This window comes from Syngnathus acus, chromosome 6, assembly GCF_901709675.1.
Source record: "Syngnathus acus chromosome 6, fSynAcu1.2, whole genome shotgun sequence".
Classification (NCBI taxonomy): domain Eukaryota; kingdom Metazoa; phylum Chordata; class Actinopteri; order Syngnathiformes; family Syngnathidae; genus Syngnathus; species Syngnathus acus.
The window spans coordinates 6,944,807-6,961,061 of NC_051092.1; the positions used below are offsets into that span (position 1 = coordinate 6,944,807).

General features: G+C 39.1%; 1 protein-coding gene across 1 annotated transcript in view; it reads left to right on the forward strand.

Moving 5' to 3' along the window:
- The window catches only part of necab2 (N-terminal EF-hand calcium binding protein 2), a 58,344-nt gene that overhangs the window by 35,755 nt on the left and 6,334 nt on the right, over positions 1–16,255 (forward strand). Inside the window, exons 8-9 of the mRNA XM_037254291.1 lie at positions 5,344–5,423; positions 9,729–9,785. Of these exons, the coding sequence (XP_037110186.1) occupies positions 5,344–5,423; positions 9,729–9,785 (137 nt within the window). The remainder of the gene's footprint in view (positions 1–5,343; positions 5,424–9,728; positions 9,786–16,255) is intronic.

Here is a 16,255-nt window from a genome sequence, read left to right on the forward strand (position 1 = left end):
TAGATGTAATAAAGATGTTTCTTTAAAAGGAAGAAATTATCCATCATACGCACAATTTCAAAAAGTTATAATTGTGGTAGGATAGTCTGCGTGTTGAGTATATATGTTGTTAACAAGATGATAAATTTCTTTGGCAAAACACCGGCTAAATAGTGGGTACTCTTAAAAGTTACTTGAAGCACTGTTATATTCAATTAAATGATTTGCACTCTATTGTATTCCTTGGTTTTAAAACCACATACTGTATTTTATTGTACATTCTATACAAAATACTTTCCATATATTATGAACAGACAGAAACAAAGATAATAAAACATTCTACATAATTTCATTGAAGGAGAAATACTATAGTTTTACAGTTTTTGAAAATATCTCAACTTGATGCTGCCATCAACATGACTCACTGAAGGGAGACCGTTGCCAAGGTGATAATCAGTGCCTGGTTTCCTCCAATCATGATATCTGGCATTCAATGCCAAGAGATCAGTATTTGTCTCATCAGATAAGCCAATTTTGGCTCTCAATAATTTCAGTCCTTCAGCTGCCTTGTACATTTTTCTATAAAACTGACTGGCATGTGGCCACTCTACAATACATGCTTGATTGGTTGACTTGTTTTGGCTTATCAAAGCCACTGTGCTCACCGGTACCTTCGAAGCAATGGATTTTTTTTTTTTCCTCCACTGACCTTCCTCAGATCTATGGCTTCAGACAATTCTGTCCCTGGGGTCTTTAGTCAATTGCTTTGACTTCATACTTGGTAAGGGCTCTGATATTCACTGGCAACTGTGGGACCTTACAGCATATAGACAGGACTGTGTCTTTCAAAAGTATGTCCAGTCAATTGAATTTACCAAAAGATAACCGAAATTAGATGTAGAAATATCTCAAGGAAAAGCAGAAGAAACAGGTTGGCTATAAAAAAATGTCAGTGTTTTTAAATACATTTGAACCAAAAAAATCTTCAAATAATTTTGTCATTGTACTGATTTAGCAAAATTTACCAAGAAGAAAGAGAGAGAGAGAAAGAGAGAGAGAGAGAGAGCAAACAAAGAAATATTAATTAGCAGTGAAGAAAATTGCATCCTCTAGCTGCTAAAATATACTGACGTGAACTCCGACCCCAATTTCCTTTAGGGAAACACCAATCACTGAGCGCTTAAAGATTTGTGTGAAATTGTAATAGTACAGAACTTGAAACAGTAATTTGATGCTTGACCTCACTCGGAGTTTTTGTGTTGGGCACAGTATAAATGTATGATTGATTGATGCTGTACTATAAAGCCTGTGGAAATTCTTTTTAGTCAATTTATGCTGTTGTCTCCTCCGTACTTGACCGCCACAATAAATAGCAAGGGGTACTATATTTCAGAGTCTTGCGTTTAGGTGTCTCGTATTCAACTTTAGCGAACACAATGTCAGTGACAGTATTTTATTTTTAACATGGAAAAGGTTTTTGGATTATTACGCTACACTCTCAAGCATGACAGTATCTGAAGTTATTGATAACTGCAAGGATGAGACGTAGCTGCAGTCTGAGTGAGAGATGAGCCAGACCATTGACACTGACAATACGTCAAAAGGGACACAGATGGTAGAGACAATACTGAGTCAAGAAGATGGCATTCTTTGATTGATCAATTATTCCAAAGTCCTATTTTATCTCATTCCTATTTTGCTGAGTAGAAGCTAAACCTTCTTTATGGATTCGAATATATATTTCCTCACTATATTCATGTTCTCAACTAGTCTTGTTATTGCTCACATAGGAAGCACAGACACCCATCCTTTTGTGCTCGTGATATAGTGTAGCCACTGTACAGTGCAAAGTGTGTAACTTGATCAGGAGCAAGATAAATATGCAAGGCAGTGGAATTGCCGGGGAGAGAGGATGGATTGGCTGAAGATCAAAGCTGAGAGCAAAAGTGGGGGAAAAGAGAATTGGAGAGCTAAAAATATCCACAGCTATAACTCCAGGTTGAGCATCCACTTGCTGTATTGTATTTCTGTGCAATGGCATCGTGCATCTCCTTTGTATTTTTTAAAATCTGTTGCATTTAATTGTTTGGGGTTTACAAAAGTCCTGTTTGGGCACTTTGCTTGCTTGAATGTAGTTCAATAGGTAACCCTCAGCCGTCCAGGGATATTCACAGTACAGGTTTGGTATCACTTGTACTCCCCGAAATGTCGACTGCTGTGCATTTGTGCTATTTGTTGTGTGGTAGTCTGAATTCATTCTTAAAATGAAAAAAAAGTCATCTCAGAACTCTTGCACTAAAAACCCAGTAGTTACAACAAGGAATTAAATTATTGGTGTGCTAATCTCCCCTGTACACAAAAGCACTAGAGTAGTTGTTTGTTTTGTATGCTTGTCTTGGTGACAGTCGGCTGAAATGCAAATATTATTTTCTACCATGCTTGGTTCGATTTTGGTCGTCAAGCTATCCGACAACGCCTTGACTCTTCATATGCACTCATAACTGAAATACAACATTCCATAAATGAGTTGCCCTTTCAGTTTTATAAAGTGGTTGCTATGGAAACTAAGGAGCAGCAGACTTTGAATCATTGTTTCATATTTTAATTCCGTGCCTAAGCTTGCATAGAAAAATACACTATAATTGTGAGTTGAGTGATAATTAGGAGTTAGAAAGACTAGATACACTATAAAACAAGTTAGAGAATACTGAAATCTAACATGACATATCCACCACCCAGACTGTGAGAATTGTGAGATGAGCGTTCTTATGCCTACAATGTACCTAAAGTTGCCCGACACGTCATCTATTGTAACACAAATTCAACCAGTTTTACCATATGGCTGCATTTGTAAACTAATTCCTAGACCTGCCTAATACAGTAGATAAAATAGAAGGTGCACAGTTCCACTTTAGCTAATTTGAGTATGACTGCACATAAATGACATTAGGCTGCTGGGTTGGCACGCTGTAAAAATGTTAAATGGGGTGAATATGAAATAACTGAAAGTATATTTTAATAGAGTAGAAAGTCAATAGGTGGCCTGCTCCTCTCAACCATCTGCTCATTTTGAAAGCTGTAATTCCTGATTCACTTTTATAATTGACCAGGGCACTCCTTTTCATCATGGCTACATGCTCTGGATTATTTGATGAGTTTCTGTGTGTGTTGGTGTGGAGGAAGGTAGCTGCTAATTGACTGGCTGTTAAAGCTTTTAATGAATAGTGGGCAGTCAGCTCTCTGATTAGCTGGAGGGAGCCATCAGGGGAAAGAAAGTGGAAGGGTGATCAGGAGAGAGCATGAGATGGGGGTTGAAACGGGTGATGAGTGCAAAGAAACACAAGCACACTGCACTCAGGAATGGGGGAAGCTACTCCAAAGATGTGCAATGATTAGTGATCTTTTCTCAATTTATTTGGGTTCCTGCCATTCATGAAAAATTGACAATTGCATTAGGTTTGATTCAACTTTGATGTCATTACGATCGTCACAAGTACAAAGTAACGGAATATGAGCAGTAATGTGACGCGTGTGTCAGGCATGAGATGATATATACAGCTGATTTAATAAGACGTCTACACACCCACAAATGCCAGGTTTTTGTGCTAAAAATAAATTAGACCAAGATAAATTGTTTTTTTTCCACCATAACGCCGCCCTATAAACTTTACAACTTAATTGCAAAAAGAGAAATATTTATGAGAGGGTGAAGTACCGGTAAAGAGTAACCATTTAGATAACATTTTAGGATTGCACAAGTGTGCGCACCCTCTTCTAACTGTGGGTGAGGCTTTGTTCAGAATTAACCAATCACATTGAAACTAATGGTTAAAAACCTTTCACCATCTAAAGTGCCTCTAAATAACCCTACTGAAGCTCAGTTCTCGTTAAAAGGCTTTCCCAAGTATTATTTTTAACTTCCCAGCAGAAGCCTGGAGGTCACCATGCCACTCTGTTGGTAATGGTAAATACTATGTTTCTGACAAACATATATTTCTGAATTATGGCACAAAAGTTCAACTTTGCTTGTGTGGGGCCAGAACCAGTTCCCCACATTCGTTGGGAGGTTAGCCTAACTTGAAGATGATATGCACACTTGTGCATTGTCTCAGTTTGTTTTATACTTCCCCTGCCCACATTATTGGTGTGAAACATATTTAAATAATTTATCTTGGTCTCGTTTTTTATGTCAACAAGGCTGTGTATTTCTGCTGATATGTACAAGTTACTAACATGCTATGACCATGATCATGAGCGATATAGTATGACAGCTATGAGTGATGTAATATAATGACTATACAGTATGATACCTATGCAGCATCCATGGTTTATTATGTAATGTACAGTGCAAATTGAAATTAATATTTTAGGGGATGGTTGCGTTATACAGGTAGAGGCTGAAGAAATTAGTAACATTTTGACCCAAAACAGCATAATAAACCTATTGATCTTAAAAAAAAAAAAAAAAAAACCTCACTACTCTATGAAATGTAAAATATGTGTTGGAAAAAAACATTGGCTGATATTTTGGATTATTAGTTGTGAATCTATATCACTGCACCCACCACAGAGATGTATTTATTCATTTATTTATTTATTTTTTATTCGTTTGCTTTAGACAAAGTGTTAAAATGTTGTGTGGTTCCCTGAGAATGAGCTTGAAATGATATTTTCAGGGCAACTGTGATTATTTCCAGGCTTGCACTCAGCTCACTGCCCAACTAGAAATGACTATGATAGAAAGACGCAAAGTGCTTTTGAATTATTCGAGGTTACATCTCCCTGAACATGTAAGATCAGAAATCTGACTGATGGAAAAAAGAGTTTGTTACCATGGTTGTGTTCTAAAGTCTTTTCTGTGTACTATACAGCCATTTTCCATCTGATCCTATGACTCAAAATTCAATATCTGATCAAATGTGAATATGTTACTCTTACAACATGCATGTGATTGTATTTGTTTTATAGTGATTTAAAACTACATTGTATTATATACTATTATATACATATGACTGGTGACAGAACAGGGACATCCACATTATTGTCTGTATTGCGATGTTTTGTTTAACTGTACCTCCATCGAACATAACCAAAGTCTGTTTTTTCCCCCGCAGCAACTAGCTGCTAAAATTGTATAAGTAATGCAGATGCAAATGAAACATCAGATGGATTGCAGTGGTTGCAATTAACTTGTCACAAATGGATTTGCAGCATTTCATCAATGACTTGTTTATTCTTCAATAAACTGAGAGGGCAATGAAATGCAAGACTGCAGTTTGTCTCCAAAGCTGTCAGCATCATCTTTAAAACTATATTTTTTTTTATCCATGTATGTGTGTGTATGTGCATGTATATGTTCTGCAGGTGCAGTGGAGGTAAGGAAAGAGGGTCTCGAGGCTCAAATCAATCGCCTGTCTGAACTCATCGGACGACTGGAGAATAAAGTAAGAACCCACCCAAACATGCACAAACTGCTCGTCTATTTGTCTGCCCTCCTCCTGTTATTCACTCACTATTAGTGTCTACAGACTGATGTGCCCTTCCAGTTACATGAAGTCTGATGTTATCTATTTTTAGCCATTCTTTTTTATATTGCTGCCACTCGTTGAAGCTGTAGTTGCAAGAAGACTGAAACATATCCATAATTGAGGAGCATGGAAACAGGTTTGCTTGCTAAACGAGGAGGGAAAGGAGAGGGCTGTTTGGTCCAGTAGAGAACATGTTAAGCCTAATGGATATCCAGCAGACTCAGCTGTTTCTGAACGAGTGAACCACAACAGCAGAATCAGCTATGAATAACTAAACGCAATGTCCAGTTCTTGAGACAGACAAAGGAGGCAAAAGGAGTACATGTATGACAAAAATGCCATTTTAGATATGGACAAAATATGTGCAAATGTGCATACGTGTGCTCTTAATATATTTCAGTTTTTTAATCATTATTTCTCGTATAAAAGATCCACTATCCGAACCCAACGCCATATGATTTGAAGCAAACAAAATGACCCAATTTTTTTTCCACTGCATCAGGCTATCTTGCACCAAAAAGTAGGATTCAACGATAGCACAAAACCGCAAACCATCATTAAGTGCAAGAAACTCTGTATATTTTTCCACAAAAATTAATTGACACATTTTGATATTATTATTATTATTATTATTATTATTATTATTATAATGCTCTTATATTATTAGGGTAATTAGGACATATCATTTCAAATCCGCAAAAAAAAAATTATTGGGTCAACTCACGTTGTACCATAGTATAAGACGCAGCTTATAATAATAACTTATTATTTATGCGCCGATTCGTCATATCTCTCCCAGTCCACAAAGTATTGGCGGCCCCTGCCCCGCCGGCGGGACCAGAGTCGGCGACGGCCTGTGTAGACAGGACCCCCATCAATCATCCTGTGGGGCAGGAATGTGCCGACGATCGGCATTGTAGGAGTATTTAAAGAATTGTACTTTATCCTTGAAAATATCATGTTGAGAATGTATTATCCAACATTTGCTGATGTATGTGCAGCTCTGGCAACAATGCCTCACCGAAAGACCCTTGCCTTCTCATGTTGTAGTCATATGAGCACAAATGAAAGCACTATATTCTGAGTCCAAACTTAGTTCTATTGAAACGTGTCTGAGAAAGTCAACCAAAGCTATGCAGTAAGGCACGCTCCAACACACACAAAAGTCTTGATTAAACAGTAGTCTTTGATATTTTAATCATGCATTTGCTGGTTTGGGTAAAGATACACTACGATATATGACATGAGGTGACGTGATGTGATCCTAATGGCTCATATCTTTTTTCCTGGCATGTGTTGAGACAGTCACCACAGAAGAGTCTTTAACCTTTATTTGGCATATTAGTGTTAAATAGGTTAGATTATGCATGGTGGTGAATCTCTGTTGAATATTTAATGTCCCACTACACTGATTTAGAGCTGCAGAAAATCGAAGCTTAAGCCAAGCCTATGCAAAACATTAATGAGACATGTTCTAATAATATCTGACAGTCTTGTCGTTTTAGCGTGCAAAAACATTTGTACAAGCAGTGCACACAGCTCTGACTAAGATGAAATTTTGTGATTGAGTGTTGGTATCAGGACTGAGGACATGAACATGTATTTTTTTGTTGCCTTGACTGGTAGTCCTTGGCATTTGACTTGGACTTGTCTCAGACTTTGCCACTGAACTTGCAAAATATATCAGTAGTCCAGTGTAGAAAATGGATGGATAGATGATTATATTGCAGGACAAACCGCAACGGTCCATTTACAAATCATGTTTTAATCTGGAAAAAAAAATGCTTTCCTTCATATTGACCTTTGATAGTTCTTTCACTTTAGCGGTTTAGCAAGGTCGATGGATTGTCTTTGTAGCATCTCAAACAGAATTGTAAGTGCTTCTAAATTGGTCATTCGAAAGATGATGGGGAAAAAGGGGGGAGGTGTAATGCTTCATTGAATGTGTGTATAGAGGCTTTGCAGCTGACGTCATCAAGCTACCCACATTAGCTTGGCGGCCATCATGGCGGTCAACTTTTCAGTGCCGGTCAACGACTCACACACGCTTTCTTGTTATATCTGCTGCTATTTGAGCTTAAAAATGCCGGATACCTGCTGTGCTGTTGGATGTAGCAATAGACGAGGCGATAAACCAAATCTTAGCTTCTATAGATTTCCGGCGAACATGAAAAAACGTGATAAATGGAGCGCGGATATTCGTCGTGAACGATGGAAACCTACGATTTACACAAGGATATGCAATGAGGACTTCATATCAGGTATGTAAACAAACTATTCACCCCTGATTTGTTTCACAAAATGTGAAATAATACAATATGGGATGATACAAATATGATTGTTGAAAATGCTGGGTGCATTTTTAGAAAGGCAGCAAGAGCAGCAAGGCAGGGAATGGGATGATTTCTTCAGTTCACCCCCCCGTTTTTATTTTGTGTTTATTTTTTCATGATGCTTGAAAACGTTATCAATGTAAATATTGAATTATATTTATTGGTTAAGTTTTCAAGCCAATCAGATGTGGCATCATGCAAAAATAAACAAATAATAAAAATGGTAGCAACTTGAACAGACAGGTACAGTATCTGAATGATTTCACTCTATTCAGTTTTTTAATATGTCAAGTTATGAAATGCCATTACAAAACAAATCGACGAGGTAATTATAAATATCTGGATATGAGCGTTCAGGCAGGTCGGCTGTTGCAAAATGCTCGGGCGATTTTAGCATGCTTCTCGGTAAAAGGTACGGATCCGTTGTGCCAACAAGGTTCAACTTCTCTCTGTGACGTTTCTTGGAGTCTTCATCCAAATGCCTAACTTCGTTGGATAGCAAATCAGCCATAATTCGGAAGAAATCGGTGAAAACGTAGCGCAGAAATCAGACAATCCATACAAACACGTAGGAACGAGCTGACTAGTTGACCGCCAAGATGGCGGCATAACACAAAATCACGTGATAAAACCACGTGACTGCAAAGCCTCTATACTCTAGAAGAAATTAAATTGAGATTTTGTGTTGGATTACCGTTTAGAAAGACCTGACGATGTCTGAAAAACGTAGCTTTCCTGAGGCAAGTGTACAAGATATGTACTGTGTGTTTGTGACTCCAACTGAATAACTAATGTAATCTGAATTTTAATGATGTTGATATCCATTGATATCCAATGCCAGTAAATGTAGCCATTCCACTGTGTTACTACAAAAATGTACTTGCTCGGTTAATTTAACAAATGTTCATCGTGCCCCTTGCATGCTGTACGTCTTATTTGAATATCTTGTCCTCAGGCACATGCAGCAAATTTACAGGTAATTAGGCCTCGTGAGTCCCTTTGTTGCAAACAGACACACAGTCGATTATTACAACAGATGGGATGAACATTCTGCATGTATAAAAAAAATATATGTTCTTACCTCACCTCTGTTGCTTCAGCTTCATCAGGAAACATGGAATTGATATCATGTTTATATTTATTAGATGACTCAAATGTAAACCGTGTCTATACAAAAGTGTCTTAAATTTGAGTCCAACTCTGATTTGAGTGTGATATCACCTTCTTATCTTTGGTGTGTTGGGGGAGACAGACGCCTACCCACTTATCCAAACCTCAGGAGCAAACCTTGCTGTTATCATTTAAGTGTGCAGTGCAGCCATATTTTATTCACCAGAGAAATTGCGCTTACCAGTCACTTAATTGCAAGCGGCTTTCATTGCTTCTTGTGACTGACAATACTAAGTTTAAATGAATCCCAAGTTGTCAGAGTGCAGGGTAATCATAATACTCAGAGCCATGCACACCAATGTAAAGCCACTGGACACTTCCTTAGGTAGACTTGCACACATGTATGAGTTGTATCATAATAGTACAGTTTGACACTGGCAGAGACGTCCTAATTTTACAGTATGTTTATTATTGTAATTGTCATTCCCAATACACTGCATCATACTGAGAGGTTTTTCCCTTCGTAACATTGAGAGACAGCAACTTGCTGTTTACGAGCCCATCTTCAAAGCCTCTCATTCATATTGTGCTTCTCATTTGCCTACACCGTACATATCCTTGTGGATTCCATTGATATCCCGATGCACAAATTTAATATAAAAAACAAACACATCCCGCCTCCTTCTCTGTTCTGTGGTTTCTTCTCATAAGTGGCCTTGTATGTTGCAAGCGCTTTCTTAGTTGACTGACATGGTGTTGTTTTGTTTCCCCATTACAGACAGTCTGGTTTGATCTGCACCAGAGGCTAACAGACACAGACGGCACCAGCAGTGCAGTAAGTTGAGACAAAACCAATAAAAGAACTAAACTTAATGCACAGCCTCAGGTGTAGCATCAGTTAGTAGTACCTTATGGAGGCAATGTCCTCTTTAGTACCGCAGAATTAGCAGTGGTCTTGACTCAGCAATGTTATTAGTGAAGAGGTGGCAGCGCTGTTATATAACCTGCATGGTACCTTTTCAATAAAGTAGGAACTAAGCTTTCGAATGATTTCCAGGGATAAAGGTCTTCTCTTCTCTTTCTTGCTATTGTCTGCAGTTGAATCATTTTTGGGGTATTTTGGAGAAGAATGAATCAAGTCGCGAACATCTTTTAATATCGAACACCCACTAAGGAAATAACAGATATATTTACAGTATTCGTGTGAAAAGCAATGGGCAGTGTGTGAACCTGTTGTTGTTGTTTTTTTTTTTAAGATCTAATCATGAATAGCAAGGTTTGAGCACATTGAAATTGCCACCAATCGGGCTCTACTTTCATTCCTCTTCACACCAGCACATTCACGCCAGCTAAAATCTTTTATCATATTCAGTTAACTGCTACAAGAAAAAAAAGGTAAGAAGTCACATGCACGTGTGCTTATGAGATTTAATTCCCGCAGCTTTCCTACTAATGTCAAAAGGTATTATTAGTAGTTGCCTTCATGTTACCGTACACATAAACTCATATCGGGGGTCACGGGCGTACTGGAGCCTATCCCAGCAGTCATCGGGCAATAGGCGGGGGACACCCTGAACCGGTTGCCAGCCAATCGCAGGGCACACAGAAACGAACAACCATCCGCACTCACACCTAGGGGCAATTTGGAGTGCTACCATACATGTTTTTGGGATGTGGGAGGAAACCGGAGTGGTGGAAAAAACCTACTTGGGCACGGGGAGAACATGCAAACTCCACACAGGCACTAGCTTCTATTGGATTGGAAAAAGGACATGTATTGTTTTTCTCTTCGAAAGTTTGACTCTCTTCTGAAGACACTGTGAGTCACCTGTAGCACTTACGCCTGAAGTCACGCCACTCCATAAGCTGCTGCAAACAGTAAGCACTCTGAATAAATTGGCCAGTTATTGTGGACAGAGACACGTTTCCAACATTCAAAAAACAACACTTGGGTTTCTCAGAGTGGGAGATGTTTCAATTAATCCAACTCTAATTACTCTTCAAAATGCATCCCAAATCAACACTGAAAAATATTCTCTTTAAACAAAGAAGGTACTCAGGAATGCACTTCCAAGTACATACATATCACCATCTCAAAAATCCATCTTGCTCTACTTCAAACTTATCTGTGTTGGACTAGTCTTAAAATGAGTGAGCGTAACTAAGGTTTGAATTTTTATGTTGGCCGCATTTTTGTGATTAGTAAGTGTGTAAGCGTGGTTGTTTTAGGGAGGGTGGGGGGCAGCAAGTGGCAGTCTAGTCAAGAATGAGGGGAAAATGCTGTTGACTCCCCGTACTGGGCAAGAGAGTCACTGAGCCGCAATTGCTTGTGCTTAAGTAGGATTAGTGAAACTGCCCAAAGATCAGTGTGCCAAGCTTGTCGCATCATAATCAAAAGGTCGTGCAGTTCTAACTGCCACCAAAGGTGCATCAACCAAGTATTGAGCAAAGGTTGTGAATACATGTGTCAATGTCTATATTTCTTATTAATTCATTTGCAAATACTTCAATGGTACTTTTTCCAAAGCGTCGGTTATGTTTTGTTGTATGTATTATTTTAGGAACAAAACATATATAATAGGTTAAAGAAGAAATGCTCCAAGAGAATTGATTCTGATGTGCAGCTGTGGCTTTCACAAATTCAGCTTCTTAGAAAGTACTGAAGGATGGAAAATAAATCCCATTAACTTCAGAGATTGTGCATGAAGAAGCAGCCACAAGACTCCACACGTCTAAGTAGCTCTGTGATTTCCGGGTTGAAGTTGCTGAGGCGGCCAGTGCCACCATGCAGGAGAGGATAATACTGAAACGTGCTTTGAAACCAGCAAAATAGATTATTAGAGATGCATTTTGCTTGTCGTGGGCAATCGAGAGCACCGAACACGAGAGTATTAATTATGTGTGTCAGTTGAAGTGTGGTCGGCCAAACCCTTTTGCCGTATCGACTCAGTCTTTTTATCCTCGAGAAGCGCCTCAAAGTGAAGAGAAGAAGCAAGATAAGCCGGTAGAATATTGTAAACGGCTAATGCAACTTGGCTAAGGCGGGCAGTGAAGAGATTATGGTGTAATAAGAATGAGGTAATAGAAAAGAAGAAACGAGAAAGTGATGAGGTCACAGGGACGAAACTGCTTTCTCTTTCTTTTTTTTCCCCAGTCTTTTGGGTGTTTTCATCATACAGTTGACCTTTTTCCTTCTGTTTTTTCCACAAAGCTTTTTTGCAACCATGTATTTGTCACAATGAAACACATAATTAACTGCACTCTAGACTTCTCTGCACAGAACACCCACCTCGCCAACGCTAATTTCCCATCTTGCAGAAGTGCAGACTTTAATTGCTCCTTTTTTTTTTTTCTTTAATCTTCCAATAAAAAAATTAATGCAGTGGCATACATCCATTGCCTTTCTGGTATTGAGGCCTTCTGGATCAAAAACAATGCAAATAAAACTACCCTATTTTCCCAAATGTTGGAACCATGTCTCAATTAATAGCTGGGTACTTTGTCGTCTTCAACAAATAACCACCTCCCATCAAATAGATGTCTTTTTTTCCAGGAAAAAATAACTGACACTAAATGTAGTTACCTTTCTTTAATACGCTGTATTTATTTAGTATTATTATTATTATTGTTATTATTATTATTGCAGTCTGTATAAATAATCTCTTAGATCACTACGCTTTCAAAGGTATTTAAACTTATTGCTCAAATTACGACTTGACCATAGATGTCACCACGGTAGATCAGTGGTTCCCAAACTTTTGCAGGCTGGCGCCCCCTTTGGCTCCCCAGTGAATTCCTAGCGCCCCCCCCCCCCCCCCCAAGGACCGGCATTTATATAAATAAATAATACATTTATATAAATAAATAAATAATACATTTATAATATCATTACCATTACGTTGAATTAGTGGGAGCACTGAGTTTGTTTCTCAGAAACGAGCCGGTCCCATCTAGACGTAATCGGAGACAATGACACCCGAAGTGATTTAAGGTTTGTTTTTTATTGCAGGATGCTTGGTCTCCATGTGTTGAAGCAGTTTTGAATGCTTCACTGCCTGGTTAGTTAGCCTGTCGCCACATATTAGCTTTGCGGGCTCGACTGGGGAAACAGGTCACGTGACCGGGACGAGTGTCTTGACCTGAATTAATTGATCGTCGATAAAAAAAAATTCTGTGCGGCTTGGCGGCCCGGTACCAAGTGACCCAGGGACCGGTACCGGTCCGCGGCCCAGTGGTTGGGGACCACTGCCCTAACCAGCTCAACACAACACAACACGGCGCGTTCTGGCGAGTCCCCAATTTCATGTTGACTTGAACTCAAGATGATGTTGACCGCCAGAATGCGGTTTTTATTATAAGATAAAATTCTGAACATTACAAGCTTGAAATTACAAACCTGAGCTTTTGCTTTTGTAGTCTATGCTGTCGGATCTGACTGGGCCAGAGCGGCGTGTTGTGTACAAATCGACTGCCGCCCCCCTACCGCCCCCCCTACCGCCCCTTTCTTCCTCACCGCCCCCCCAGATCTTTCCACCGCCCCCAGGGGGGCGGTACCGCCCACTTTGGGAACCACTGCGGTAGATGGTACGCCTGCCGTGTTTTGACATTTTTTCTGTCTCCGGGCCCTAATCATAATTATCTTCGGTTTCCGGAGGAAATATCAATCTTTTTACCGATTGGCATTGTTATAACACCCAGTGACGAAGCAAGAGTGTGCCAAGAGCAACTGAGAAACGTGTTATGCAATCAAATGTAAACAGTCGATTGCTATCCACCCAACATGGTGAACGAAAAAATACAAAGCGGAAGTACGTCCAAGCAACATGAATTGTATGTCTGAATTCTGTGTCTGTATTTGGCATTAAGATCCCATTTGCAAAGGCAACATAACCCTGTAAGCAATTCTTAGGATGTACAGTCATGGGTAACAAATGCAAACAGGACAATCCATTTCCTGCGAAGAAAATTAACACACACACACACGTACACAACTTTTCCATTTGCCATTAGCTGTCTCTCTGAGTCAGCATGCATTATTTTACTACAACGTTTGTTCAATGAATGTGAATCAAGACAGTCAATATTACTAAGGCACCACAGACAAAAAGAGAGCGAGAGAGAGAATTTGGATTGGGCAAGTCACAAGTCACGATTTATAGTCAATCAATGAGCAACTGAAAGTCACGACAACACTTTCTGGTGGTTCATAGGAAAAAAAACGAAGAACATTGCAAGTAGTATTCTATAGAAATGTAACCCTTACAATACTTCCTGGTCATGAAACCTGGACAAAGATCTCAGTATGGAAGAAGTGTGCGTCTGAAAGCATTGAGATGAGAAAAGAATAAATATATCTTTTGTCCTATTTCTGTGTATACCACACCCCCAAAGTAGTATAGAACTCATTCCACTTTTTCTATCATGTGTTTTACTAGGAATAGTCCATTCATACTAACATTATATTCGTAGATTATATAACCAAGAGAAGTCCGAGAAAGGCGATGATCCGCTCGAGTCCTCTCAGTCCCCACGTTGTGACATCGCAAAGTTCTTTTCTTGGATAGTGATTAACATTTTAAAAAATCTTAAATTTGATATGGACTCTTTGAGTTGAAAAAAAAACCAGTGCCTCATCAACAACAATTTAAAGCTTTTCTTTGTAATTACGATGTGTGGTTGGATTGAACCTTTGTATTGCTGCCTCAACCTGGGCATCATTTCCTCTATTCGACTGATTGTTAAACAAACACCATCAACCATATTCCAGCCTTCCATATAATACTGGAGTCCAAAGAACAATATGCAAAATGTTTCTGAACTAATAAAGAGCTTCTGGCCTTTCATTGGAATAAGTGACGGATTGCTTAAACTCAAAGCAAGAAATGAGAACTGGAGAGGCAGAGGTCGGAGTTGACGCTCAGCATAAAGAAATGAAAACGATGAGTTAATGAAAAAGTGAAGCTTAGGGTTGAGTGGAAAGGAAAGGAAAGGAAAGGAAAGGAAAGGAAAGGAAAGGAAAGGAAAGGAAAGGAAAGGAAAGGAAAGGAAAGGAAAGGAAAGGAAAGGAAAGGAAAGGAAAGGAAAGGAAAGGAAAGGAAAGGAAAGGCTCTCTACGGGAAGGAGAACAGGATGTCGTTATGCTTTGTGGTGTCAGGGTGTTGAAAAGTGGGCCAACAAAGTCAAATGTGGAAAGGCTTGAGGACAAGACCAAAATGGGGAGCATGTGGGATGGGTCGAAAGCAAAATGAAATGTGAGATAAAGACCTCTGTGTGAGTATGCCTCAGTTACCATGGTAACCATAGACTTACCCCTTCTGACTACACGTCCCCATGTAATAGCATTCTTCTACCTTTATTCTGTACAGCAACTTATATTGTACATTTACACATATACACTGAATACTGCGTGAGAGCCTTCGTAGACTGCTCACTTTTTGGTCTTTACCATGTAATTTTGATTATTACAACAACAGAAAATTAAGCTTAGTACAATTGCATGCCAAGAATAGAATAGAATAGAATAGAATAGAATAGTACAGTACAATAAAATACAGCACCTTTCTTGACAGAAATAAGATACAAAATGGGGGTGGAAACGCAAGGCTTGTGTTTTAAGAATAAAAAATTAAAAGTGCAATAGAAAAATAAAAGTCATGAAACAATGAGTATGTAAAGTAATGTTACTGCTCAGCCAATCTATAGAAAGTATTGAACTATTCGGCCGCTCAGCACACTAAGCCAGGACGACAATAGGTAAGAACAGGGGCTTTGTATTTGTGCGAACGACAACTGGCGCACAAACGAGATGATAATTAATACTTATGGCTGCTCCTCAGAGTGGGAGTATTTTTCAGTTTGCCACTTCTATTCGTCACAATAGTTGACAGTTGCCAACACCACAGCAGCCTTGGGCTTCTTGCTAACTGCCAATAGCAAATAATAGGAGGCCATCCAGCGTTTGTGTGATACCTTTAGGTACTGAAACTATTTTAAACTTCCCACAAGGTTGCATGCTAAGCCATTTCCTCTTCTCCCTCTGCACTCATGGCTTTGCTCCATCTTACACCAACAACATAGATCATGAGTGTTGTGGGGATGTTTACTTTCGGCCCATAGCAAGAACAAACAAAAGGCTGACAGAGTGGTGCAGATAGTAAGCTAATACAAACAACACGCCGCTAGAAAAAAAATAAAATAGCTGTACTTTCTTAGAACACTCAGGAAAGTAAAGCTGTCAAAAAGTTCCTGCAAAGAATTATTAAGACCGCATAACGTCAATCAGCGGCGACTTGCCTTGGAAAACAT